The sequence below is a fragment of the Aspergillus fijiensis genome (assembly GCF_003184825.1).
Source record: "Aspergillus fijiensis CBS 313.89 unplaced genomic scaffold BO72scaffold_115, whole genome shotgun sequence".
In the NCBI taxonomy this organism is placed as follows: Eukaryota; Fungi; Ascomycota; class Eurotiomycetes; order Eurotiales; family Aspergillaceae; genus Aspergillus; species Aspergillus fijiensis.
The window spans coordinates 17,758-40,642 of NW_024469091.1; the positions used below are offsets into that span (position 1 = coordinate 17,758).

The following is a 22,885-nucleotide window of genomic DNA, read 5'->3' on the forward strand; positions in this document are numbered from 1 at the left end:
AAGGGAGAGAGGGGGTAGGGAGGGAGATCGGTCGGAGATGAGGGAGAACGACAGGATCCAAAAAGCAGCCCGGGAGGAGCGAGCGAACGTGGTCGGATTGGGACTGAGTACCACCCCGGTATTTTTCACTTTAAGCTAGTGGCACTTCTGCAACAACCATACCTTGCTCGTTGTGGCAAACACAGGAGGCATACAAACAAACAAGCGCGAGCTTCGAAGACAAACAAATCCCTGGCTCAGCTAAACAGCAACTCAATTGACTGCCACATATCTCCTCACCTAGGGAGTTGACAGGAGTTCCTCATAGTGATCCATGAAAATCATACCTTGACGTAGCTACTACCTACAGGACTGTGGGCGGCAGACGTATTGCAAATACGAGTGTTTTGTATGCAACGGCGGCGGCTGAAACCAGGCCAGGGCCCTTTCGCACGTGACCCACTCCGATTCCGCACCCCCACACGCTTTCTTCTTCCATTCAAGTCGGCCTTTGCCGTCGCCGAATGGGATCCATCCAATCCATGGCTTCCTGCTTCATTTCTGCCCGGCGGGAAGAGTAAAGATTGCGCAGACAACCCCCGAACTTGTGCTTCGTCTGCCCATGTTCACCATCTCTCAACCACAACAGCCACTCTTCGTTCCATGAGGCCTTTACTGGTACTCAGCTGAACTAGCCCCTCACCACAATGCTCGCCCACCTCCGACCTAACCCTGCCCTCTTCCGGGCCTCCTCCTCCTCCACCGCCGCTCACCTACTGCGTCGAGCGCTTCCCCGCACGACCGCCCTCGCGCGATACTATGCGACCTCAGGGCCCGGATCCAACCCGACCCCCAAACGAAGGAACGTGACAGTCCTGTCCGACGATGGCCGGTACGAGTGGGGGGAGCTGAGCGGTCGGGAGAAGGTCGCGCGGGCGACACAGCAGTCGGTCAACTTCCTCGTGGTCGTCGCTGGTGCCGTGTTGACGGTGAGTCTGTCTTTTTTTTTTTTTTGTTTTGGGCTGTCGCTCGCACAATTACATTACGCCTGCTGCGTCTTCTGAACCGAATCTAACAGCTTCATGTACCAGGGTGGAGTGTTCTACCTCCTCTACACCGAGGTCTTCTCTCCCAACAGCAAGACCTGGCAGTTCGAAAAGGCAGTCGAGCGCATCAAAGACGACCCGCGGTGTACGGATCTCCTGGGTGATCGCAGGGAAATCAAGGCGTACGGGGATAGTACCTGGAGCCGATGGGCTCGGAACCGACCGATTGCGTAAGGCCATACATACCCATACCATACCTCGTATACTTTTGCGAGGAATAACGTTCTGAACGCTAATTTGCATGTGGGCGCAGGACGTCGGTTTTCCAGGATCGAATGGGCCGCGAACATTTGAAGATGAATTTCCATGTACGTTGTTTCTCCCCGTGGAGTGGTGGTTTCAGCCCGGGATTACATTATTGACTGTCTGCGTGGTAAAGGTCGAGGGCCCTCTCAATACCGGTATCGTGTTCGTGCATATGATGAAGCCCTTGGACCAGTATGAGTGGGAGTACCAGCTGCTTGCCCTGGAAGTCAAAGGTGAGTGCGAGTGCTTTTTTTAAGGGGTAAATTGGATAGATGGATTGACTGACATTTATAGGCCACCCCCGAGTCGTCCTAGAGCAGGCACGCGAAAAGCCTGGAGTTGGAAAGGCGCTCAAGATCTTTGGCATTCAATGGCGATGAGTTGTTGCATGCTTGCTGCTGCAAGGGAGTGTATCTGGAACGACCCATCTACAACTCTATCCGTGAGCTCAGACATGGTGAAGATTGACGAGGAACGTCTAGAGCCTCTCGCCATTCTTAGTAATATCATGATTTAAAAAACAGACCTATATATCCAAGAAGAAGGAAGTCCATCTCTACCGCTCTTTCCAGTCCACCCACAGCATACGCAGCTAGACCATCTGCTCCGCTTTCACTCCTCGGTAATTTTACTCAAGCCGTGCTTGGTATCGTACACTAAATGACCAAGAACAAGAGCACATTTCTCATTTCGCTTCCGCGATCTATATACAAAATCATTCGTCTCATATCATACCCATCAACTATACAATCCGGGGACCCTCCAGAATAGTCTTGGCTTCCTCCGTCCGCCACCAACTCTTGCCCTCCTCACCGGGGAATGCGAACTGATCCATACTCTCGGGCTTCATCTCGACACTGTATCCAGGCTCCAAAGGCGTGACATAGTAGCCGTCCTTCACACTGGAGGGGTGCACGAAGTGCTCGTGCAGGTGGTCCACATACTCCAAGACACTCTTCTTACCACTGACCACCACGTAGTCGATCGTGCTCAGGTGCTGGGTGTACTCGGGCAGACCGACACCACCGGAGTGGGGGACAATGGGGACGCCGAACTTGCGGGCCAGCAGCAAGATGGCCAGCACCTCGTTGACACCACCGACACGGCAGGCGTCGGCCTGGAGGACGGTCAGCGCTCCCGCCTGCAGGAGCTGCTTGAAGACGACGCGGTTCTGGCACATCTCGCCCGTGGCCACACCGATGGGGCCGTGTGGGGTGTTCTCGAGGGCCTTCTTGATGGCGGCGTGGCCGAGGATGTCGTCGGGGGAGGTGGGCTCTTCGATGAACCAGGGCTTGAACTCGGCGAGCTGCTGCATCCACTCGATAGCCTCGGGGACGGACCAGACCTGATTTGACACACCGTGGGGTTAGTCACTCGAGCTTTTTGTTTTGACCGATGACAGACAAAGGAATGAAACTAGGCAAAGGCAAGCACATACCTGGTTGGCGTCCACCATCAAGATGTTGCCCTTATCGTAACCGATCGCCTCACGGGCAATCGCCAACCGCCGGCGGTCCTCCTCGACGTTCGCGCCAACCTTCAACTTGAAGTGCTTGTAGCCCTGGGCCACACTGTCCTTGAGCAGCGCCTTGAGCTTGTCCTCGGAGTAGCCCAACCAACCGGCACTAGTCGTGTAGGCCGGCACGGCCTGGCTCTGCTCGGCCTCCTTGATACGCTCCTGCTTGCCGCCCTCGACCTCCTTGAGGAGAGCAATAGCCTCCTCCGGGGTGATCGCGTCGGTGATGTAGCGGAAGTCAATGCAGCGGACGAACTCCTCGGGAGTCATGTCCGCGACAATGCGCCAGACAGGCTTCTGAAGAGTCTTGGCCCACAGGTCCCAGAGCGCATTGACCACAGCTCCCAGGGCCAGGTGGATGACACCCTTCTCGGGACCGATCCAGCGCAGCTGGCTGTCGGACACCAGGTACCGCCAGGTCTTGCCCCAGTCAGCAGTGAGCTCGTCAAGATCCTTGCCAACGACGAGAGGGGCAAGGAGCTCAATGGCAGAGGCGACGATCTCGTTACCGCGACCAATCGTGAAGGTCTATCTTCATAATTAGTCTCGTCTTGGGGGCTTGTTTCGGTTCGCCTAGGCGACGATCGGCTTACCATGCCATGTCCAGCGTATTCGGAATCGGTGTAGATGATACAGTAGGCGGCAGAGTAGTCACCGGCGGCATTCATAGCATCGGAACCGGTCTTGTCGAGGGAGGTCTGTCATGAACGTGATGTGGATTAGCAAGCTGCGGGGGCAGGAGGGCAAGAGTAAACAGAGAGGGGTAAACATGTCGGAGGGTCTGCCATACCGGAAACCTCACGTCCCGCGTGGTGAAACTGGTGATCTTGACCATCTTGTCTGGTTGAAGCGGGGTCAATTGGAAATATTCCAGGTCTGTGAATTGCAAAAGAAACCCCCGTCGAGGGGACGATGGATGATTATATAGCGGGGGAGGGGACTGGCCTTTCCCCCATTTCCCCTCCACGCCGTGTGGGGAAACCCCGCCCGATTGGCGGAGGAATTATGGCTGGCCGTGGGATGGGTTTCTCCGCCACTCACAGCTCTTCTGGATTCAATCAACTTCAATCCAGGCCTTAGAGTGAGTGATTTTTTTTCCTGGAGGCCCGCGTGACTGTCAGTGGATATTCTGGCGTGGGGGAAGAGTAAGGCTAAGATGAGCTTGATGTGTTACGAGGGAAGCAGGAATCTGCTGCGACATGATATAAGTTACAAAGTAGGTTGGGACAGATGCGGGAATGCAATGCAATGCAAAACGCCCTTGCGCAAGAAGTAGTTTTAGCACGAATACGCCGCGATCCAGTTCATTTGGTTCATTTTGTGACTCATGACAGTACTGGACCCCAAGAAAACAATGAAATCTTTCGTCTACCCGGAAAGACCTCTCTTCTCGCTCTCCGAGAAGAAGATAATCATCCGCCATAGCTTCCGGACCAACACCTCTGCCTCTTCGTCGAGAGCCTAGTAGTACCCAGTTAGTTAAGATCAAACAACGAATCTCAGTTAGATAACTTACCTCCTCCAGCTGTTCCACCAGCTCTTGAGGTTGTCCATGCTTTCGAACATGTTCCTCGACCACTTCCACCAACATCTGTTCCTGCACGCCCAGGTATTCGACAATTTTCTTTTCCACAAAAGGCTTGAGCTGTTCGGTGACCACACTCTCGTCCACAAACTCCCACTTGACATCCCAGTTCCAGAGTCCCTCCTTGTCCGTGGGGATCTCCGCAGCCAGTTGTCGAGCGACTTGTGCGCGTTCCTCGTCGGACAGGCCAGCCGCTTCGGCAGCACTGTCGAACTTGATGGGGATAAGAGGTCGTCTGGCGGTGGCCTGTGGCTCCTCTTCGTCTTCCAGCAAGCCTTCGACCTCCGCGATAGTGCGGCGGGAGGTGGCAGCTTGAGCCTTCTGCGCGGCTGCGCCGAGAGAAAGCTTGAATCGCTGGGGTTCGCGGGGAGCCTGGGTACGTGACTCCAGCTCTTCGGCCTGCCGAGCGAGGAAATCGTCTGCCATGCCGCGGGCCTGCTCCCGTTGCTGCACGGACCGGGCCCGTTCTCTTTCTTCCGCCGCCCGATCCGCTTCGTCCATGCTGACCTCCCGGGCTCGGAATGCCGCCCGGCTGCGGAGCCATGCACCCCGATCGGCATAATAGTCCTCCAATTTGCGGTTGGCCTCAACATCATCATTCCATTCGCGATACCGCTTGTCCATCTCATCGCGCACCTCCTGTACTTTGGCTGCCTCTTCCTTGTCTCGCTTCTTCTCGCGCTCCAAAGCAGCAGTTCTGCTGCGCTCACGGTTCAACCAGCGGCGTTCCTGGTCGAGGAACTGCTTCTCACGCTCGGACTCCTTCTTTTCTTGACGACGGTGCTCTAGTTCCTCGTCGCTAGCATCCGAGTCTTCATCTTCCCGGTCGATGTAGACGGTCGTAGCCCCATTGATATTACCTCCGTTGACGAAAGAAACTCCCTTTTGGTAGTCCTTAGGGACTTGCACTCCGAATGCCTTTGGCCCAGAAGGCACACCGCGGTCGCGAGGGCCCAAGGGAACTCCATTGGCGCCAGCAGCAGGTCCACTAGGGGCAGAGAGAGGAGGTGAGGCCAGTCGATTGATGCGCGATCCGGAATTGCGTGCTCGCTCCATAGACTCGATCTCCTCCTCCCGCTTCAATCGCTCAATGTCCCGACGATTGCTACGCTCACGGAAGGCAGCAATTTCCTTAGCGACCGTTTCTCTCATCTCAGGAGGGATATCGGCAAGCTCATCTTCCACTGTGATTGGAATAGTAACGACTTCCGCGGATGTTCCGTCGTTCTGTCCCTCCGAATCCTTCATAGTGGTGTCGCCTTCACGATCGATAGTCGATGCATCTTCCTTCTGTGTGGGTGCAGTGGGGTGACACAGATCCGACAAGACGGCCGCAAGGGTGCTGCGTGCAGCACTTATCCGCGCCTCACGTTCGGCTGGGTCCTGCTCTCCCTTGCCGGACTCGTATTGCTCCAGGTACTTCAATGAGCTCTCATCAACAACCACCTTTAGATAGACACAGTCAGTACAGTTAGACATCTTGAGTAGCAGGCAACGTACCAGTAAAGTACTCTTTTCGACTTCATGCTCTTCCTTGTCATCTCCCTCCGGCGGTGACTGTCTCTTCACAGGCACTTGCACATCCTTTAGCACTTCCACAGCAGTGCTAAGACTTTCAGGGTCCTCGTACTCTGCAAAGCCGAATTTGCATGGTTTCTCATCCGCATCGGTGGCGCGAATCCAGCGCCGAAGGTTTCCCGCTGAGCGCAAGATTCTCTCCACGCCTTCATCCCCGGCCACGCCTTCCGTAATACCGCCCACAAAGATGGTCCGAATGATTTCCTCTCGCGTCGGAGGTTGAAGTTGCATCATCGCATCGCGAACGTTCTGACGCTGAGACTCTAAGCTAGAAGAGCCCAAGCCAGCCCGTCGGCCGGGAGCATCTCCACCGCGCTCTTTACTGGTATCCGGCGTAGCTGATTTGGACGGGCCTGAGGTTCCGAGACGAATGACCGGGGCAGAGAAATTGATATTGGGCATGTTGGGGGGAGGTTGGAAGTTGGCTGGGAAGCCGGCTGGTCGACCGGGCTGTTGCGCGTTGGCCTGCTGCATCCCCGGCGGAGGAGTCGTTCCAGGTGCGACCATACCTGGTGGAGGAGCTAACGAAGTCAATATGTGATGCGACAGCGATCCAAAGAATTGATGATGGCCTTACCCATGCCCGGAGGTGCTCCAGGGTAGCTTCCGAAATCTGGTGGGCGGCCATAAAGGCCAGGGGCTTTGCAAAGTTAGTATGCGCGTCACAGAAAGTGAAGGGGGCAGCAGTTCAAGGACATACGCTGGTAAGGATTATACATTGCAGCTTGTTCGCAGCTTCCGTTGCGGTAGCTGCAGAATATTTAAGACGCGAGATACGTAGCTGAGGACAAGACTGAATGGTGTATTGACGCTCAAGACAGATTTCTTGAACCGAATTCAAAAGCAACACAACTGTCGCAGAGCGCAGTTCAAAGGTCGAATGAGAAATGAGGAGATTTGGTGTGGATGGAGAAGATGGAGGACTTGCGGCGGATTTGATCGAGGCTCGATCAGAATGGTGGTCTGTGCGTGGCCCTTGCTGGGAGCCTGATACTTCAGGCCCATAGTTCAGGCCTCAGGTGCCAACCCAGCTCATGCAGAAGCATTGATCGTCACTAACGTTATCGTCGCTACGCAGGCATTGGTGCTGATTATCAACATCATGGTCATTGGATTGCTTAACTGAGTTCTTGTCATTATGCTCTACTTGCAGATTTTCTGCAAGCAGATAACGCTCCAATAACCACGCCTCGAGCAAAGCTTTACTTTCTACAACTGAACCTTCGCATGTGATAGTAAAGATGACTTAGGCTAACTTATCGGTTGTGAAAGGGCCATGTCGATCTCTCAATTGATACGTAAAATAGTCATCGACATCCTAAAGCCTCAACTCCCATTGAGGTCTGTCAATTGACCGTGGCTGAACATGGGTAGAGCGACGTCTCTCAATGTGGCTGAGAAAGGAAACATTTCCCGGGATGTGACCAGCATCTTAAGGATCTTCCGAAGACTTCGATTCGAGCATGAAAGGATCCTCAACTTCGGATGATTATTGATCGGACAACTATCCTCCGGAAGTGCCTCAGGTGAATTGGCGTGAAAGGCTCGTATCCAGACGGTAGCCGGTCACTCCTTCGAGATTAATATCCGAGACCTTCGGGAGCATCGTTCTAGAAGCACACCGATGACAAAGATATCCATACAATAGTCCAGCTGACGGTATATCGCAAATCATTCGTCCACGGCAATGGAAATATCGGATAAATCGAAGCGTCACAGCCGGCAAGGCGCCAGGTGCGACTGGTGAGAAACGATGGTGGGGGTGAAGGAGGGGAGTTTCCTGTTTGACCGGGAGTGCCCCACGGCAGCCCCTCTCTGGACGGAGGGCAACACGCCGGTTACGACATCTTCGCTCCTTCTCTGTTGTCATCCTGCCCGCGCTTCCCGCTGTCTATCTTCTCTCTCTCTCTCTCTCTTCTTTTGCTTCTTCAGCTTCTGTCCTCCCCTTCACTTCCTCACCAAATCCCATCTCCCATCTTCACTACTCAGGTATGCATCAGCTTTTGACCCCCCTCCATTCCTTCGTGAGCTAGCTGTAGCTCTTTCTACTCTCCGTACACTGCTTCGAGCCCCGCACTGACATCCACATTTGCTGTAGCTCTCATCACCATGCCTAGCTTTTCTCAAGCCACCGAGCTTTCCGCCTGGAAGGAGCTCCAGGACCACCACAACACCGTGGGTCGTAACATTGTCCTGAAGGAATGCTTCCAGAAGGATCCCCAGCGCTTCGAGAAGTTCAGCCGTACCTTCAACAACACCGTTGACAACACTGAGATCCTCTTCGATTTCTCCAAGAACTTCCTTACCGAAGAGACCCTGGCTCTCCTGGTCAAGCTGGCCAAGGAAGCCAACATTGAGGAGCTCCGTGATGCCATGTTCAAGGGTGACCACATCAACTTCACTGAGGACCGTGCTGTCTACCACGCCGCCCTGCGCAATGTCTCCAATGAACCCATGCAGGTGGATGGCAAGAGCGTTGTTGAGGACACCAACGCTGTCCTTGAGCACATGAAGGAGTTTTCCGAGCAGGTCCGTAGCGGTGAGTGGAAGGGTTACACTGGCAAGAAAATCAACACCATCATCAACATTGGTATCGGTGGTTCGGACCTGTAAGTGGAATCTGGTTTCTCGATGAGCGCGTCAGACACAATACTAACTGCGGAATCCAGTGGTCCCGTCATGGTGACCGAGGCCCTGAAGCCCTATGGTGCTGCCGACCTGAAGCTGCACTTCGTCTCCAACATTGACGGAACTCACATTGCTGAGGCCCTCAAGGAGTCCGACCCCGAGACCACCCTGTTCCTGATTGCCTCCAAGACTTTCACCACGGCCGAGACCACCACCAACGCCAACACCGCGAAGAAGTGGTTCCTCGAGACCGCTAAGGAGAATTCTCACATTGCCAAGCACTTCGTTGCTCTCTCCACCAACGAGGCTGAAGTCACCAAGTTCGGTATTGACAAGAAGAACATGTTTGGTTTCGAATCGTGGGTTGGTGGTCGCTACTCCGTCTGGAGTGCCATCGGTCTGTCCGTTGCCATTTACATCGGGTTCGACAACTTCCACCAGTTCTTGGCTGGTGCCCACGCCATGGACAAGCACTTCCGCGAGACTCCCCTGGAGCAGAACATCCCCGCTATCGGTGGTCTGTTGAGCGTGTGGTACAGTGATTTCTTCGGTGCCCAGACCCACCTGGTTGCTCCCTTCGACCAGTACCTACACCGCTTCCCTGCCTACTTGCAGCAGCTTTCTATGGAGAGCAACGGTAAGGCGATCACCCGCACGGGCGAGTACGTCAAGTACACCACTGGCCCTATCCTGTTCGGTGAGCCGGCCACCAACGCACAGCACAGCTTCTTCCAGCTGCTGCACCAGGGTACCAAGCTCATTCCCTCGGACTTCATCATGGCTGCCGAATCGCACAACCCCGTCGAGGGTGGTAAGCACCAGCGCATGCTTGCGTCCAACTTCCTTGCGCAGTCCGAGGCTCTCATGGTCGGTAAGACCCCTGAGGAAGTCAAGACTGAGGGTGCCCCCGAGAACCTGGTGCCTCACAAGACCTTCTTGGGCAACCGCCCCACCACCTCGATCTTGGCCCAGAAGATCACTCCCTCCACTCTCGGCGCTTTGATCACCTACTACGAGCACGTTACCTTCACCGAAGGTGCCATCTGGAACATCAACTCGTTCGACCAGTGGGGTGTCGAGTTGGGCAAGGTTCTGGCCAAGAAGATCCAGCAGGAGCTGGAGACTGATGGCGCCGGTGCTGGCCACGATGCCTCGACCAGCGGCCTGCTCCTTGCTTTCAAGAAGAAGGCCAACCTGGCATAAGAGAATGAATCGGATGCTGTGGGATGCATATGCTTGGAGGACAAAAACAAGTTGTACAAGACAAGTTGTACATGTTCATGAAGCCATGAGTGACTATAATTTAATACCTTTTTATTCAAATGAGTATAGTAGGTGCAAGGCTACTAGTGACAGTACAGTGCACAACGTAGGGATCTCTCTCTCGTATATGTCTACAGACAGAAGTGCAGAAGTGCACTGCTCTAGATTAGTGTTGTTGATTCAGCAATCGCGCTAGTACGGATGGGAGAGGCATACCACAGAATTTCGAAAGAACAGCAGTTGCAGTGACTGTGTGAGTGAGATGTGGTGGATAACGGCGAATTAACCAAGTTTTAGTTCCCTTGCGGCGACGGCCCCCATAACCGTGGACCACAACCAACGCTCAGGGCTGTGTTTGTCTCGCTGTTCTTTCTCCGTCCTCGCTATCGCTAGCAGCGAGCCCAGACGCCTTGTCGGCGTGCGCAAGTATAACATTTTCTTTTTCCTTAACCAAAAATGCCATTCTCCACCAGGGGCAGCACTGCCCACACTCTTTGGCAGTATGGCCTTCTATTCTCCGTCTTTCTCCAGACCTCCGCGGCGGGGGGCAGCGATTCCCCGTCCAGCGGTAGAAACGGATACAGTTATGGACAAGCCATACCAGTGACCTGTCTCAATCGGACCATGTGAGTTCTTTCACTAGCAATCTTGCTTGAAAGAGAAAAGCAAATATACTAATCACATTGTTCTGGAAGTGACTCGGGCGAGCATGTAAATCACCACCACCACCACCACCACCACCCACTCCCCCTCTTCCTCATCACATCGCCACCATTACCTTGAAAAGCGAAAACAGTTTACTGATACGTTCAATTGTCAACCCTCCAGATAACCGACAATCAAGGACACCTCCAATACATCCCCTTCCCAGCATGCAACGAGACCTCCCTCCCGCTTGCCCTCCACTACGGCGTCTCCGAGACCGTCAACTGCACCATCGCCTCGCTCCCGGATGAGCTCTACCACCTCCTCGAATACTACGTTCACTCGGACGTGCCCATGACCTGTCGCGTGCCCACCGCCCCCTTGGCCCAGCATCTTCTCAACACGCCCGATACCGAGGCCGACGACCAGGCCGCGGGGAGCCACGAGCTCGAGATCGAGACCGACGGCCCGTCCTACACGCCCATCACCTTCGCGCTCCAGGGCACGCTCCAGCGGAGCCATCTGCACATCTGGACGGACATGAACCTCCTAGCGCACAATATCGCGGCGGATTCAAAGAATCCGAAACAAAAGACAAAGAAGGGTAAGGCGGCGGGCTACGTCGTCGCGGGCACAGCCTACTCGGTCCCGGAGTTCGATGTTATTATTCAGCGACAGATGCAGAAGACACATACCAGCGATGAGGAACAGGCGGCGTCCGCGGCCGTGGTGGAGGCGGCCAAGGATCCCTGGACCGCGGGCCATGGGACGAAAGTCATCCGCGGGGAGCCGTTGACGTTCTCGTTTCATGTTAGCTGGGTCGAAGGCGGGAGGGGCATTGGGTGGCCTTCCCAGGGGCTGGGGGCGTCTGGTACCCTGGTGGGAGGAGCAAACGGGGGCGACGGCGCGGGTTTCTTCTCCAGACTGGTGTTCTTTGTGATGGCTGCTGGGGTCGGTGCGGTTGTGGCTTTGTATTGGGAGAGGAACGGTGGCTCTTTTGGGGTCAGGCGGCGGAGGGGGGAAGGGATCCTCGGGGTGAGTTCTTCGTCCAGAGGAAAGATGGGTAATGGGGCTGTGGGAATCACGTATGGGAACGGCGGCAAGATGAATGGTTATGGTGGTTACTCTTCGGCTGGGGCTGGCAATGGGGCCGCCGGGGCTGGGTTTGGCTATGGAGGGTATACAGGTAGTGGGAAGAGGGACTGAACTGACTTGGATCTTTATTTTTTTGTCTGCAGTTGGAAAATGTCTGTAGTGTATATGGTTTTGTGCAGAATAGCTGTATTGCACGGCATGGAATGGACATAGACCACAGATACCGCTAGATGGATAGATAGATAGATAGACCATGTTTTGTGATAACTCTATTGTTGGACACAATTGGATTCAAGAAAACAAATGAGATATAGCAAGTAAAAAACACAACCATAGCAATATGAAACAATCTCCGAATTTAGTATACAGAGCAAGGCGAACACCCTTTTTCCCCTCCCGCAACAAATCTCTATTGTGCTCGTTGCTTCAATACATCCCTATCTCCCAAAAACAAGACCTCCTCTTTCCTCCCTGATGGAAAAACCATACCCGCATCTCGTTATATACACCCCCGGGGTAAAAAAGAAAACCACCCCATCCATCTGCCTCTCCAATCCCCGCAGAACAGAACACCGAGGAATCTAGAGAATCTCTTACCAACCCTGAGCTCTCATCTTCTCAACGCGCCGCAGGGTGTCCTGGAAGGAGAACTTGAACAGCTTCCTCCACCGAGCACTTCGCTTCTCCTTGCGCAGCTGTCCCTTCCGGACGTGGAACTTCTGATCCTTGACCATTTTCTTCAACCGGGATTGGCCCAGGCGGGCGGCCAGCATCCGCAACGCGGACGACAGATCGTTGCCGCGGTCGGGCTCGATGGAGATCTCCCGGCCGAGGGCGGGCCCCAGCTTCAGGTTGACCTTCGGAGCCAGGCGCAGGTTCTCCTGCGCCGCGAGCCCGGCGAGCGGGCCGGCGCCCGCAGCGGAGGGATCGTTCGACGGCGCGTGGCGGCCGCCCAGTCGGAGCTTGCTGAAGATCTCGTCGAAGGCCATGTCGGCGCTGGAGTTGTAGGCGGTGGGCTTGGGCGATGAAGGGACGCCGCCGCCGCTGCCGAAGGCTCCGTGCGGTTTGCGGTTCGGGGGGAGGCCGAATTGTGAGGCCGGGGTGGAGGCGGATGCGGATGTGGATGTGGTCGACGGCGTGGAGGGTGACGCGGGCGAAGATGAGGAGGACGAGGAGGGTGAGGATGACGACGACGACGACGAAGACGACGAGGAGGAAGAGGAGTTGTAACGGATCGCTGGGAGGGACTGTCTGGCGAATTGCTTCGTGTACAGAAGGGATGTCGGTATCGTCGTCGGCCGGGCAGCCGAGCGAAGACACTGCGACAGGGTACGCATCTCCATGGCTAGAGCTCTGATGGTCGTAGTGCGATGGGCACCACAGAAACCGATATCGAAGGTGTTTCCGCTGAGTTGAGCGCAAGGACCCACGCTCCAATTGAGACAAGAGGAAGTGGTTATCGGAGGCAAGATCGCGGAGAAGGGAGTCTCAATGGCTATCCGCTGGAATTTCCCGCTCGGAAATCTTCGTGTCACGTGAGCTGCGGCATACTTCGAACAATTGACTTGAGATCCCAACGCACTCGACAGACTACATCACTCGTTACCCCTCATTTATATTGGATCTGGGAGCAACATAGTCGGTATATGACTCAGGTTCCTGGTTTGATTTGTTTATAATCCAACGAAGCCCACCTCAAGACTCTACCACGCAAGATATCAAAAATGTCCTCCATCACAATCGCAACTCTTCCCCGCATGAGCCGCGATGCTCTCTCGGCCCTCCTCCTCTCGGCTACTTCCCCCAGCATTCTGGCCATCGTAGATGTCCGTGACTCTGGTACGTTCCTCCCTCATACGAATACTTAGACTGCATAGGAACTTACCCGAATGAAATTTAGACCACGTCGGCGGCCATATTTTCTCTTCCACCTGGGTCCCTAGCTCCACGCTGGACGTGCGCATGCCCGAACTCGTCCGCACGCTGAAAGACAAGGAGCAGGTGGTGTTTCACTGTGCGCTCAGTCAGCAGCGCGGTCCCTCTGCGGCGCTCCGTTATGCCCGGGAGAGAGAGCGTGTGCTCGGCGCCGAGGAAAGCCACAAACAGAAGGTTTTTGTCCTGGAAGGAGGCTTCGTGCAGTGGCAGGAGAAGTACGGGAAGGACACCCGGTTGACCCAAGCATATGTGGAAGATATTTGGCGGGAGTACTAAAGGGTCTGTTCCTTTTCTTTTGCTGGGGATGACGTGGTGACTTTTTACTTATACCCTTGTGGCTTCGTTGTTTTAGATTATATAGTGGGGACTAGTGGTCATGAGTTATTATAGAGATCAGAGCGAGATACGGAGACACTCGGTTTAGAACGAGAATATTCTACAAGACCGAAAATCGTTGAGGTTATTTATCCGTGGTGCAGTGTACGGTGAAACTAATATACACTTTTTTTTATCTTCTAGTATACAATGGCTCATGCCATGATATTTCCCCCGAACCCAACTGGACGACGCTTACCATTATTCTCCGGAACGATGGCCATGACCTTGTAGATCTTGCCCATCCCACCGCCGCCTTTCTCAACCAGTCTCTTCCAGCCAGTCTCTAACGTCTTCCGCTTTGACTCATCCGTCACGCCCTTGAGCAGCTGCTGCATCCGCTCCGCGATCCCCATGGCATGCAGGAAATCACCCTGCTCCACCGGTCCATGAACCTCAACGCCTTCGCTGGCCTCGATGGCCGCCTCAGCCAACGCAGTAAAGTCCACGTCGGCACTAACATCCACCTGTCCCGGCGCCGAAAGTGCCGGCACAGTTTGATGGTGCTGGATTCCACGAAGCGAGTTGATGGGCACCGTAGCAAGAGTCCCATAGTCCATGATCAGCGCTGCACCGGAAGGCACACGCTTCGCCGCAGCCGGCGTTTCCCCACCAGTAGCAGTAGTAGCACCCTTCTTCGTGGCCGTACGAGGCGGTTCTGACGCCCCGCCGATCCGCCTTGCGAAGTCAGACGCATAGATCCGACTCTCCGGACTGACCTCAATCGTGGAGCCCGGCTGAGACTTCAGAGCGCGATACCGTTCCGAAATTTCAGGGATGACCAAGGACGATGGCGTGGACGCCTTGGCCAGCGTCAGTTTGAACTCCGGTTCTCCCTCGATGTTCTCCTCCACAGCCTTGGGGTTGAGCGTCACCAACAGCTCTCGCCATTGCGGCACATTCGCGGCCTTCAATGGTTTCCGGAGCTTCGCGGGTCCCGTGGGCGTCATGACCTCGTCCTTCGGCTCGTTCTCCAGTGCCGGGGGCACGGACTCAAAGGCATGGATGGGTAACGCGTCGAAGAACTCGTGTGCGAATATGAAGGGCGTTTTACTCTCCTCTGCACACACAAACAACCCGAAGATGGGATATCGAATCAGTACGGCACACGTACCTAAACAATAGGGAGGGAGGGGACTAATGCATCCTCACCATGCGGCAGCAACCGAATATCCTCCACCCAGATAACCGGCACGTCAAAATACTTGCACACACTCCGGTGGCCAATATCCGTTTCCTCCATCGCCGCATCCTCGCCGCAGAGCAGCCGCTTCTGAACCTCTCTCAACGTCGAACTCGCCTCGACCAGATATATCGCCTCGATGCTCGACGCAAAGCTTCTGAAGTTGCGGAATGTCTGTATGGGACGCAAACAGTCACCTATCGTTAGCGATCTAGTCCCTCTATCACTCCACACACACACACCCCGCAACCAGATGTGGTGGTGGGGGAAGAACTCACCCTCAGCATATCATCCATCAACGTCCCCTTCCCCGGCCCAACCTCCATGAGCTGCACCCCACTTCTTGTCCGTCCCTGCGCGATCCACTCGGTAATCGTCCAGATCCCGACCAGCTCGCCGAACACCTGCGAGATCTCCGGCGAGGTCACGAAGTCGCCTTTCTTTCCGAAGACCTCGCCCTCACCCGCGGGCCGGGTAGTGTAGTATCCTCCTTCCGGGGAGGTAAGGACTTGGCGCATGAACGCCGCGATGGGGATGGGGCCCGTGACCTATAGGTTTTGGAACGGGTGCGTTAGTCCTATCGACAGTGCGTGTTTCAGGGTGCGAATTGGGCACGAGCATATTGGGGGGCGCTGGGGGGAGGGAAGATGAGCTTCGTCATGGAACAGAAAATGCTATCTACCTTCATGGCGTTAGCCAGGGTCTGGGCAAGAGGGGTCGACCATTGGCGGTTGTTGTCGAATGAGGATTGACATCTTCGTGCGGACAGGACGAGAGTCTGCGTCTGCGTTGCGCGTTTTCTGAGCGCTCGGAGATGCTTCAGAGCACGCCCGGTTGCTTGCTGCATCTTGCGCGCACCGTCCTACACTATGGGTAGGTGCGAGGAGTGAGCTCCGTTGCGGGAGGAGGGGTCAATTGTCTCGATCGTAGGACCCCAGGCAGGTTTCCATTAGCGTTGATTTGGGAGATGAGCAATCATTAAAGCAATGCTGTTAAGACAGACATGACGCTTTCTCCAACTTCTCCGCAAAACTTCCGCTGCACGTGATTGTGTCCTGGCCTTATCGGGCGATTATCAACGCTTTCCGGAAATGGGCATAAGCTTGATTTGGATTAACTGAGATTTAGTTTACATGTTTCTGTTCTACGCGTAGATTCTGCTCAATTTCCCCGATGTATACATTTTCCCCGGCATATCGGTGACGTAGATAAATATCGCTACCGCCAGTGACGGCTCAGCGGTGATAGCGCCTGCCGTGGGGTTGTTGGTTCTGCTGTGGCGCGTCCACCATCATCTGGTCACTGTAGAGACCTGTCTCTTGCGTGTCCTGGTTCGAGGCTCCGCCGTTCCGGGGCCCGTTACGATAGCCCCTGTTATTCCATCTGCGGTTGTTGCCCCACGGTCTGTGTGGTTCGACTGCTTGGTTCTGCTCGGTGAACCCGTAGTTTCCGTCTTGAATCGTCGTGTCACCGGAGCGGTGCGAGCGGCGGTCTCGATCCGCTTGCTCCCGGAGGTTGTTGAAGGGGCTCTGTGGGTTCTGATAGTTGGTGGCACCGTTATCGGCTCCCAGGCTAAGGGGTTTCAGGCGCATCGAGATGATCCGGCCATCAGCCTAGCCATTTATTAGTGTCAGGCTGAGAAGAAATGCGAGTATGACTGACCCTCTGGTTGTGAAAGTTGGCAATCGCGCTGTCCGCGCCCTGTCTCTCGGCAAAGGTGATCTCTGCCGACACTGCGGGGTGCTGCGTTATCACCCAGCAGCTGAGGACTGGGCCGGCCACGGGCTCAAGAGCCGCTTGAATGTCGGCTGCGGTGGTGCCCGGTGCAAAGTTGCTGCCGACTACCACGGAAGGTCCTGAGCCAGCGCCCTTGATGGTCATCCCCACCTTACTGCCTCGTACGGTTGCTTGTCCGCTGTCTGGAAGGAGTGCAGAGAGCAGGCGTTGCTCGTCGGGACGGCGCTGCTTTGCGCCAGGTCGATCGGTCTGACGCGCCTTGGGGCGGGCCTGATGAATGACAGGCTTGGGGTTTGTTCTAGGATTCGCGGGCGAAGACGTCGGGCGCTGGGATGGATCGATGAATGATGAGTATCTTGATTCAACCAAAGAAGCCGGCGCGATGCCGTTCGGTTGATATTTACCTTGGCTACACCGATGCGACTGGCGAGGCTGCCTGGCTTCGCATCCTGTGCCTTCTTTGCGCCCTTTGCGGCGCCCCCATTTGTTACTCGGTTCTTACCGAGTAGCTGGTTTGCAAGGTTTTCGTTCTGCTTTCTTTTGCGATCTTGAGGCAGACTTCAGCTCAAGTGTCTAGGCTGGTGAATTGATTGCACTGAACGATGAAAAAGCTTACCAGCTTGGATGATCGCATTGAAGTCGGCGGCAGCCTTTCCGGCAGCCATGATGGAAGGTAGTAGACCGATTGAAGGTCCGATCAACCAGGAAAATGCACGATTAATTTGACTCGAGACAAGTGGATAAAAATATACCGGGTATGCAGGCCCTAGTAGAGAGAACAAGTTGACGGAGGGAGTCGATAAAAATGCTGAGGGAGAGTCGCAGGTCGGTCGAGCTGAATCAAAGCGCGGAGGAAAGCATTGAATCCTCGGATTGGAAGTTGGAGCTCCGGCGCGGGTTCCGCTTCCCGGCATTTCTATTTCTATTTCTATTTCTAGTTACATACACTTCGAGTACTTGACACTTTCCCCCTACCCCCGATGGACTCTTATGGGATTTTTGTCAAGAGCTTCGAGCTCAGGATGTCTTATCACAGTCTCATCCTTGCGACCGATTCGAGTCCAAGTAAGGAACCCAACTCTTCGAGATGATCGGGTAGCTGCAACACAGGCTGTTCTGTTCGGCTTTCGTCTGTGCAACATTCAATTCATTTGTCATGGCCAGGAAGGAAGGCACTTCCCACCCCAACACCTGCCTCTGTCCGACATTGCAAATGCGCCTGTCGGACAGCGTGGCGGGTTTGTTATGGCTTCCTTCGGCCTGTCTGGTCGTCGCCTCAATCTGCGTCGCCCTTTGAGTAGATCCCATCCAGGAAAACCCCGGACCTCGTCTTTGCAATCGACAACAAGCGTCGGACTTTCTGGCACTGTTTAGTAAGACACGGCTGGCTCTATTCCAACTTCTCTTGGAGGTTTCTTCTTGGAAGAACATCGATTGAGGGAACAATGGACGCACCAGACTCGGCATTTGGAAACAACAGACGTCGCCCGGCGTCATCGTACTCTTTTACCCTCTGCTACCCCGTCAGCCGCAGGAACAGGTATGCCTCTGCGTCGTCAATATCAGGAGGCGTGCTAATTGCTTAGGGCTGCCATACGACGGCTTACCGCCCCCTCGCCAGCATGTGAGGAAAGTATTCACTACCCAGTCTTCAATCCGCGGGATCCGCGACACAACCCTGATGTTATCGCCTCGCCATGGCTGGAGGATGATTGCGATCTCTCCCAGCAGACAGCTTCGCCAAGAACAAGTCGTTGGATACAGGATCTGCCCAGAAGATCTCTTCGAAGAGCCCATCTAGGACTACTTGCGCTGAGGTCGGGGATACATCGGCGATCCAGTGGACCTCCACCTGTTCGCACCGACAACGCCAGCGCCTGGTCCTCGGCGGACTCGGCAAAAGACTCGCTGGATCAGCAGGGAACGCTCTACTCCTCCACGGTGTCCGAGGCTAGCACTGCTGAAGATGTTGATTTCGGAGCCGACCTCCAACGCATCAGCTGCAAATATCCTTCGGAACCAAATGGCGACATCGGCAAATATTTGCAGAAACTACCAATTCATGTCGAATGTGAAGCAGATAGTACTTTTCTAAATGGTTCGACTGTGCGTCACTGTCGCTCCGAGGCAGTTCTCGCTGTCCCTAGATCCGAGGTCAATTCGACGGAATCACAACATGGACAGACCGCGAGGTTGCAAATCACAGCGTTCCAGGGTAACCATGAGGTACCAGAAGCTTTGAATGAGCCCGATGAGGCTGCGACGGGCCAAGAGCCTCGCACCACCACCACCACTACCGTGTCAGTCAGGCCCAACGATTCAGACGAACCCAGCCCGAGGGACAGCGAATTGGAACGCAGCAGTCACTATCTTACTACACCGGGACCTTCATCGAATGATCCCATTGATCTGGATACACAGTTGCAGTCTTTTACGCGCCTGAGTCCCAATGTTCACACTGCCTCAAGCTCAGCCCCCACCAACTCGCGCAAATCGAACGCACTGCGGATGTCGATCAATGCGATTTACAGTTACAAGCCAGCCATGACTCGCGTGTGCAAGACTAATCGTGTGTCTGAAACGCCCCAGATAATAGACGCCGACTTCGCCATGGAGTCCTTGAAATTGTGCGACCGATTGGGGATTAGAGACAGCCATGCTCCCGAGGTGGATCAGCAGAGCGAATCGCCGTTCCATGGATTCAACCAATCTGAGGAGACACCAACAAGGGCCACTGAGCCTTGCGAGCCTGAAGTCAACACACCAATTTCGGAGTTCCTTGAGGACACGATGAATGCGAAGCCGCAGATAGATGTGGCATGTAACCGCTCAGCGGATTCTGACAGGCCGGCACATGTAGGTCACGAGGCCGCTCCTGCTTCCATTACTGGTATGGATGAGCAAACGCAAACAGAAGTCGGTCCGCCGATGGAAGAGATCATGGGGGGGTTTACCCAGAATGAAGAGCAACGGTTCATGTCAGAAATGGAGCAGGTGTTAGAGGAGCCATGGTCCACCATTGATACCGACGATTTGGCGTCACTTCTCGCCCTCAGAGACGAGTACTTCCTTGTCGACAAGTCACCCGATATCCGCCCCGACCGTGATAATAATGCACTCAAGTCCGAGAGGAGCTTTACTGGCGATGGCTGCTTATATAGTGGGCCTGGGCTTGATCGCCATTCGTCGACCAGGGCTCAAGGGATCCCCGAGATCGTGGGCCCGAGATCAGCCATACATTTACAGAGTCCGCGATCTGCCCGCGCCGAGCGCGAAGCCAGTGACTCCACTGACGATTATGTCTCCAGCTATTCTGCGAGGTACTATTTCTCATCCAGAAGATCTTAATTCTTAATTCGCATTGCCACTTCATTATTGGTGGACCAGGCGACTCTACCATATTTTTATATACACCGCTCAATTGACTCTCCAAAGGTTGAGGCTCATGAACCAGGGAGCGGGTTTCTCAAAACAGCCTTCCTCTTCACTCCCTTAAACTTGTTCCACAGCTCTTATGCCTTAGAACCAACGATTATGTCTCCAGGTCGCGACCTGGAAGCCTTCCAGATGATGGTGTTGAAAGTCGTAAACGGACTACCAAGTCTGTCACACCCACGATGCGTAGCTCTATATATAGTCCAATCGTAAAAGTATATGCTTCACAGCCAAGGGAGCACTACCCCAGGCGCAAGGTAAACCCAGCCCCGGCCTCCGGACCATCACCACCCGCCTGCGCACCCCCAAACACGCTCGCGAAATCCAACTTTGGGGCTTCTTGGCCGCGCTTCGGCGCCTCGGGGGTCTCCCGTCGTCTCCGTTTCTCCTGGCCCGCCTTGGACGGGAATGTAGGGAACATCTCTTTGGGTTTGGGCCGGGGGTCTTCCCGGAAGTACGGATGGGCCAGACACTGCTTGGCCGACGGGCGGGCATTGGGGTTCAGCGCCAGGAGCGACGACAGCAGCCGTAGGCCTTCGTTGGTCAGGTAGGGGAACTTGCCGCGCGGTAAGAGCGGCGGATTAGCGGCACCACTACCGCCCGGGGCTGCTGAGGATGAGGACGACGAAGGGAGTCGAAGGGATTTGGCATTAGGGAGGGATCGGAATTCAGGCCACATTTGGGTGGTTGGGGGCCCGGTTAAGGCGAAGATCTATTTGGACCGTCGTCAACTTCTTGCTTTTTCTTTTCATTTTTTTTTTGGTAGAATGAATGAAGGTGGGCAAGCAATGATTCATACCTTGGACACCTGATCGACCTCATTCTTGCCCTGCAGCAGGGGCTCCTTGCCCAGCAGCTCCCCGAAGATACACCCGATGCTCCACAGGTCGATCTCCGGGCCGTACCGATCGGCGCCCAGCAGCAGCTCCGGGGCGCGGTACCAGAGGGTGACGACCAGCTGGGTCAGCTTGGGCGGCGGGGGGTCGCCGTAGGAGCGCGCCATGCCGAAGTCGGCGATCTTGATCTCGCCGCGGTTGTTCATGAGCAGGTTCGAGGTCTTGAGGTCGCGGTGCATGATCCACTGCGCGTGGAGGAAGTCGAGCCCCGAGATGATCTGGAGGAGCAGGGTTTTGGTCTCGGACGGGAGGAAGGGCTCGCGCATGTCGTCGAGGAGGGTCTTGAGGTCGTGTTCGACGAAGGGCATGACTAGGTAGACTCTGGTTTGGGGGGAATCGTGTTAGTATATGGAGTGGTTTGGGGAATGATTTTGAGGGGTGTCTTCATGGCGTGCGGCGTAGTGTGCGTTTTTGACACAAAAAGTGAAAACGTACTCATCCATCTTGGTCCCCATCACTACTTCCCGTAGTTCGATGATGTTCTGATGTCGGGCTTCGAATAAGGTCTGGATCTCTCGGAGCCCCGTCACCGGGAATCCCTCCGGGGAGGTGGGCTCCAGCTTGAGTTTCTTGAGCGCCACGATCTCGCCGGTCGTGATGTCCTTCGCGCGGCTGACGAAGCCGTAACTGCCTTCTTCGATGTGGTTGAGGCGCTCGAAGTTGTCGACATGGCGACAGGGGCCCCATTCGGAGGTTGGGAGTGTGAGGAGGTTGTTCCCTTCGGCGGTGGTCTGAGGGTCGGAGGTGTTGGGTTTGGATGGTTGCGGGGATTGTCGGGCTGGGTCGTGGTCGTTGGAGAGGCGGCGACGCTTGGAGGGTGGAGGCGCGTCGGTCTGCGTGAAATTGGCATCTTGCGATTGAGCCTGAAGTTTGGCCTGTTGTTGTTGCTGCTGTTCTTCTAGCTGACGTTGTTTCTCGGCTTTGGCGCGTCGTTTCTCTTCCTTTTCGCGTTTGCGTTGGGCGAGGATGGCCTCCGTCTCTGGGTCATCGTCGTTGGCCCAGCGCGATTTCGAGGACATGGTCTAGATGTGCAGGCTATTGGTTGAACGACATGGGCAATTGTGACGTTGTCGTTGTCGTTGTCGTTGTCGTTGTCGTTGTCGTTGTCGTTGTTGTTGTTGTTGTTGTTGTCTGGTGGTTTGAAGGATAGAGGTGAAGCTGTCGGAGCTACTATCGCAAGAAGATGAACGACAGGGCACCCGGATGATTGGCCGGATGACGCTATGGGTTGACGGAGCGGGTCTGGGAAGGAGCTAAACCTGATCGGGAGGTTGATTTCAAAGCCGCTCCCCGCCTCGGCCCGCATTCAAGAAGAGGACGGAGGGAGGGGGTTCCTACGCCGTACAGTACCTGATGATTTTGTGATTTTGTTTGCTGCTGCATTACTACTGACTGGAGATCTAAGGGCGCTACTAGACGAGATGACTATTGAACCTTTCCAGGTGGGTACTGCTGCTTTCTACGCCATGCGTCACGCGGTTCTAATCAATCCAGACCACCTTCGCGGTCCCGATGACCTGCGAGGGTTGCGTCAAAGATGTCTCCGCGTCGCTCAAGAAGTTGGACGGTATGACAGCCAGTTCTCCCTCCCCGTTACCCACGCAGCTTTAACCAGAACCTGTGTTAGGGATCAGCAAGGTTGAGGCCAGCCTGAAGGATCAACTGGTCTTCATTGAGGGCACC

The 22,885-nt window shown here is 55.0% G+C and overlaps 10 protein-coding genes across 10 annotated transcripts; 5 read left to right on the top strand and 5 right to left on the bottom strand.

Moving 5' to 3' along the window:
* Positions 1 to 507: 507 nt before the first annotated feature.
* Positions 508 to 1,890, top strand: tim21. Its single transcript, XM_040946126.1, has 5 exons — positions 508 to 968; positions 1,071 to 1,255; positions 1,339 to 1,393; positions 1,465 to 1,564; positions 1,626 to 1,890. Exons 1-5 carry the CDS (start codon positions 687 to 689, stop codon positions 1,709 to 1,711), a joined length of 708 nt encoding a protein of 235 aa, XP_040795107.1. The 5' UTR covers positions 508 to 686; the 3' UTR covers positions 1,712 to 1,890.
* Positions 1,891 to 2,001: 111 nt separating this feature from the next.
* On the bottom strand, positions 2,002 to 3,747 carry BO72DRAFT_442776 (mandelate racemase/muconate lactonizing enzyme family protein). The gene is made up of 4 exons (XM_040943527.1): positions 3,638 to 3,747; positions 3,441 to 3,545; positions 2,770 to 3,375; positions 2,002 to 2,676 (listed from the first exon to the last, which is right to left on the bottom strand). Exons 1-4 carry the CDS (start codon positions 3,680 to 3,682, stop codon positions 2,074 to 2,076), a joined length of 1,359 nt encoding a protein of 452 aa, XP_040795108.1. The 5' UTR covers positions 3,683 to 3,747; the 3' UTR covers positions 2,002 to 2,073.
* A 239-nt stretch (positions 3,748 to 3,986) lies between these two features.
* On the bottom strand, positions 3,987 to 6,910 carry BO72DRAFT_490787 (uncharacterized protein). The gene is made up of 5 exons (XM_040948150.1): positions 6,711 to 6,910; positions 6,588 to 6,650; positions 5,933 to 6,531; positions 4,364 to 5,878; positions 3,987 to 4,308 (listed from the first exon to the last, which is right to left on the bottom strand). The coding sequence occupies exons 1-5, from the start codon at positions 6,727 to 6,729 to the stop codon at positions 4,216 to 4,218; spliced, it is 2,289 nt and encodes a 762-aa protein (XP_040795109.1). The 5' UTR covers positions 6,730 to 6,910; the 3' UTR covers positions 3,987 to 4,215.
* Positions 6,911 to 7,624: 714 nt separating this feature from the next.
* BO72DRAFT_533006 (glucose-6-phosphate isomerase) lies at positions 7,625 to 9,958 on the top strand. The gene is made up of 3 exons (XM_040950472.1): positions 7,625 to 7,999; positions 8,109 to 8,619; positions 8,680 to 9,958. Exons 2-3 carry the CDS (start codon positions 8,120 to 8,122, stop codon positions 9,839 to 9,841), a joined length of 1,662 nt encoding a protein of 553 aa, XP_040795110.1. The 5' UTR covers positions 7,625 to 7,999; positions 8,109 to 8,119; the 3' UTR covers positions 9,842 to 9,958.
* Positions 9,959 to 10,126: 168 nt separating this feature from the next.
* Positions 10,127 to 12,006, top strand: BO72DRAFT_29542 (uncharacterized protein). The gene is made up of 3 exons (XM_040940402.1): positions 10,127 to 10,527; positions 10,597 to 10,612; positions 10,730 to 12,006. The coding sequence occupies exons 1-3, from the start codon at positions 10,358 to 10,360 to the stop codon at positions 11,750 to 11,752; spliced, it is 1,209 nt and encodes a 402-aa protein (XP_040795111.1). The 5' UTR covers positions 10,127 to 10,357; the 3' UTR covers positions 11,753 to 12,006.
* Positions 11,853 to 13,111, bottom strand: BO72DRAFT_453999 (mitochondrial 37S ribosomal protein bS21m). The gene has a single exon (XM_040946127.1). The coding sequence runs from the start codon at positions 12,982 to 12,984 to the stop codon at positions 12,235 to 12,237; it is 750 nt and encodes a 249-aa protein (XP_040795112.1). The 5' UTR covers positions 12,985 to 13,111; the 3' UTR covers positions 11,853 to 12,234.
* Positions 13,112 to 13,241: 130 nt separating this feature from the next.
* Positions 13,242 to 14,092, top strand: BO72DRAFT_417897 (phosphatase YCH1). The gene is made up of 2 exons (XM_040942614.1): positions 13,242 to 13,480; positions 13,542 to 14,092. Exons 1-2 carry the CDS (start codon positions 13,366 to 13,368, stop codon positions 13,850 to 13,852), a joined length of 426 nt encoding a protein of 141 aa, XP_040795113.1. The 5' UTR covers positions 13,242 to 13,365; the 3' UTR covers positions 13,853 to 14,092.
* On the bottom strand, positions 14,053 to 17,731 carry BO72DRAFT_481995 (class I SAM-dependent methyltransferase). Its single transcript, XM_040947708.1, has 8 exons — positions 17,488 to 17,731; positions 17,276 to 17,418; positions 16,797 to 17,198; positions 16,424 to 16,672; positions 15,817 to 15,918; positions 15,413 to 15,682; positions 15,104 to 15,308; positions 14,053 to 15,011 (listed from the first exon to the last, which is right to left on the bottom strand). The coding sequence occupies exons 1-8, from the start codon at positions 17,534 to 17,536 to the stop codon at positions 14,107 to 14,109; spliced, it is 2,325 nt and encodes a 774-aa protein (XP_040795114.1). The 5' UTR covers positions 17,537 to 17,731; the 3' UTR covers positions 14,053 to 14,106.
* A 122-nt stretch (positions 17,732 to 17,853) lies between these two features.
* BO72DRAFT_533011 (uncharacterized protein) lies at positions 17,854 to 20,389 on the top strand. Its single transcript, XM_040950473.1, has 2 exons — positions 17,854 to 18,411; positions 18,458 to 20,389. Exons 1-2 carry the CDS (start codon positions 18,317 to 18,319, stop codon positions 20,217 to 20,219), a joined length of 1,857 nt encoding a protein of 618 aa, XP_040795115.1. The 5' UTR covers positions 17,854 to 18,316; the 3' UTR covers positions 20,220 to 20,389.
* On the bottom strand, positions 20,260 to 22,395 carry BO72DRAFT_454004 (serine/threonine-protein kinase ppk23). The gene is made up of 3 exons (XM_040946128.1): positions 21,638 to 22,395; positions 21,106 to 21,523; positions 20,260 to 21,018 (listed from the first exon to the last, which is right to left on the bottom strand). Exons 1-3 carry the CDS (start codon positions 22,219 to 22,221, stop codon positions 20,548 to 20,550), a joined length of 1,473 nt encoding a protein of 490 aa, XP_040795116.1. The 5' UTR covers positions 22,222 to 22,395; the 3' UTR covers positions 20,260 to 20,547.
* Between the last annotated feature and the right edge of the window lie 490 nt (positions 22,396 to 22,885).

Excerpts from the sequence above, each read along its gene's own strand:
- tim21 (XM_040946126.1), top strand. The coding sequence starts at position 687 with ATGCTCGCCCACCTCCGACCTAACCCTGCCCTCTTCCGGGCCTCCTCC. Across the intron at positions 1,394-1,464 it reads ATTTGAAGATGAATTTCCAT|GTCGAGGGCCCTCTCAATAC; the intron begins GTACGTTGTTTC and ends TGCGTGGTAAAG. Across the intron at positions 1,565-1,625 it reads GCTTGCCCTGGAAGTCAAAG|GCCACCCCCGAGTCGTCCTA; the intron begins GTGAGTGCGAGT and ends TGACATTTATAG.
- BO72DRAFT_442776 (XM_040943527.1), bottom strand. The coding sequence starts at position 3,682 with ATGGTCAAGATCACCAGTTTCACCACGCGGGACGTGAGGTTTCCG. Across the intron at positions 3,546-3,637 it reads CGCGGGACGTGAGGTTTCCG|ACCTCCCTCGACAAGACCGG; the intron begins GTATGGCAGACC and ends CGTTCATGACAG. Across the intron at positions 2,677-2,769 it reads TGATGGTGGACGCCAACCAG|GTCTGGTCCGTCCCCGAGGC; the intron begins GTATGTGCTTGC and ends GTGTCAAATCAG.
- BO72DRAFT_490787 (XM_040948150.1), bottom strand. Across the intron at positions 5,879-5,932 it reads TCGAAAAGAGTACTTTACTG|GTGGTTGTTGATGAGAGCTC; the intron begins GTACGTTGCCTG and ends GTCTATCTAAAG. Across the intron at positions 4,309-4,363 it reads TGGTGGAACAGCTGGAGGAG|GCTCTCGACGAAGAGGCAGA; the intron begins GTAAGTTATCTA and ends GGGTACTACTAG.
- BO72DRAFT_533006 (XM_040950472.1), top strand. The coding sequence starts at position 8,120 with ATGCCTAGCTTTTCTCAAGCCACCGAGCTTTCCGCCTGGAAGGAGCTC. Across the intron at positions 8,620-8,679 it reads GGTATCGGTGGTTCGGACCT|TGGTCCCGTCATGGTGACCG; the intron begins GTAAGTGGAATC and ends TGCGGAATCCAG.
- BO72DRAFT_29542 (XM_040940402.1), top strand. The coding sequence starts at position 10,358 with ATGCCATTCTCCACCAGGGGCAGCACTGCCCACACTCTTTGGCAGTAT.
- BO72DRAFT_453999 (XM_040946127.1), bottom strand. The coding sequence starts at position 12,984 with ATGGAGATGCGTACCCTGTCGCAGTGTCTTCGCTCGGCTGCCCGGCCG.
- BO72DRAFT_417897 (XM_040942614.1), top strand. The coding sequence starts at position 13,366 with ATGTCCTCCATCACAATCGCAACTCTTCCCCGCATGAGCCGCGATGCT. Across the intron at positions 13,481-13,541 it reads CGTAGATGTCCGTGACTCTG|ACCACGTCGGCGGCCATATT; the intron begins GTACGTTCCTCC and ends AATGAAATTTAG.
- BO72DRAFT_481995 (XM_040947708.1), bottom strand. The coding sequence starts at position 17,536 with ATGGCTGCCGGAAAGGCTGCCGCCGACTTCAATGCGATCATCCAAGCT. Across the intron at positions 15,309-15,412 it reads TGATGGATGATATGCTGAGG|ACATTCCGCAACTTCAGAAG; the intron begins GTGAGTTCTTCC and ends CGTCCCATACAG. Across the intron at positions 15,012-15,103 it reads TATTCGGTTGCTGCCGCATG|AGGAGAGTAAAACGCCCTTC; the intron begins GTGAGGATGCAT and ends TTGTGTGTGCAG.
- BO72DRAFT_533011 (XM_040950473.1), top strand. The coding sequence starts at position 18,317 with ATGGACGCACCAGACTCGGCATTTGGAAACAACAGACGTCGCCCGGCG. Across the intron at positions 18,412-18,457 it reads CCCGTCAGCCGCAGGAACAG|GGCTGCCATACGACGGCTTA; the intron begins GTATGCCTCTGC and ends CTAATTGCTTAG.
- BO72DRAFT_454004 (XM_040946128.1), bottom strand. The coding sequence starts at position 22,221 with ATGTCCTCGAAATCGCGCTGGGCCAACGACGATGACCCAGAGACGGAG. Across the intron at positions 21,524-21,637 it reads ATGGGGACCAAGATGGATGA|AGTCTACCTAGTCATGCCCT; the intron begins GTACGTTTTCAC and ends CCCCCAAACCAG. Across the intron at positions 21,019-21,105 it reads AGGTCGATCAGGTGTCCAAG|ATCTTCGCCTTAACCGGGCC; the intron begins GTATGAATCATT and ends CGGTCCAAATAG.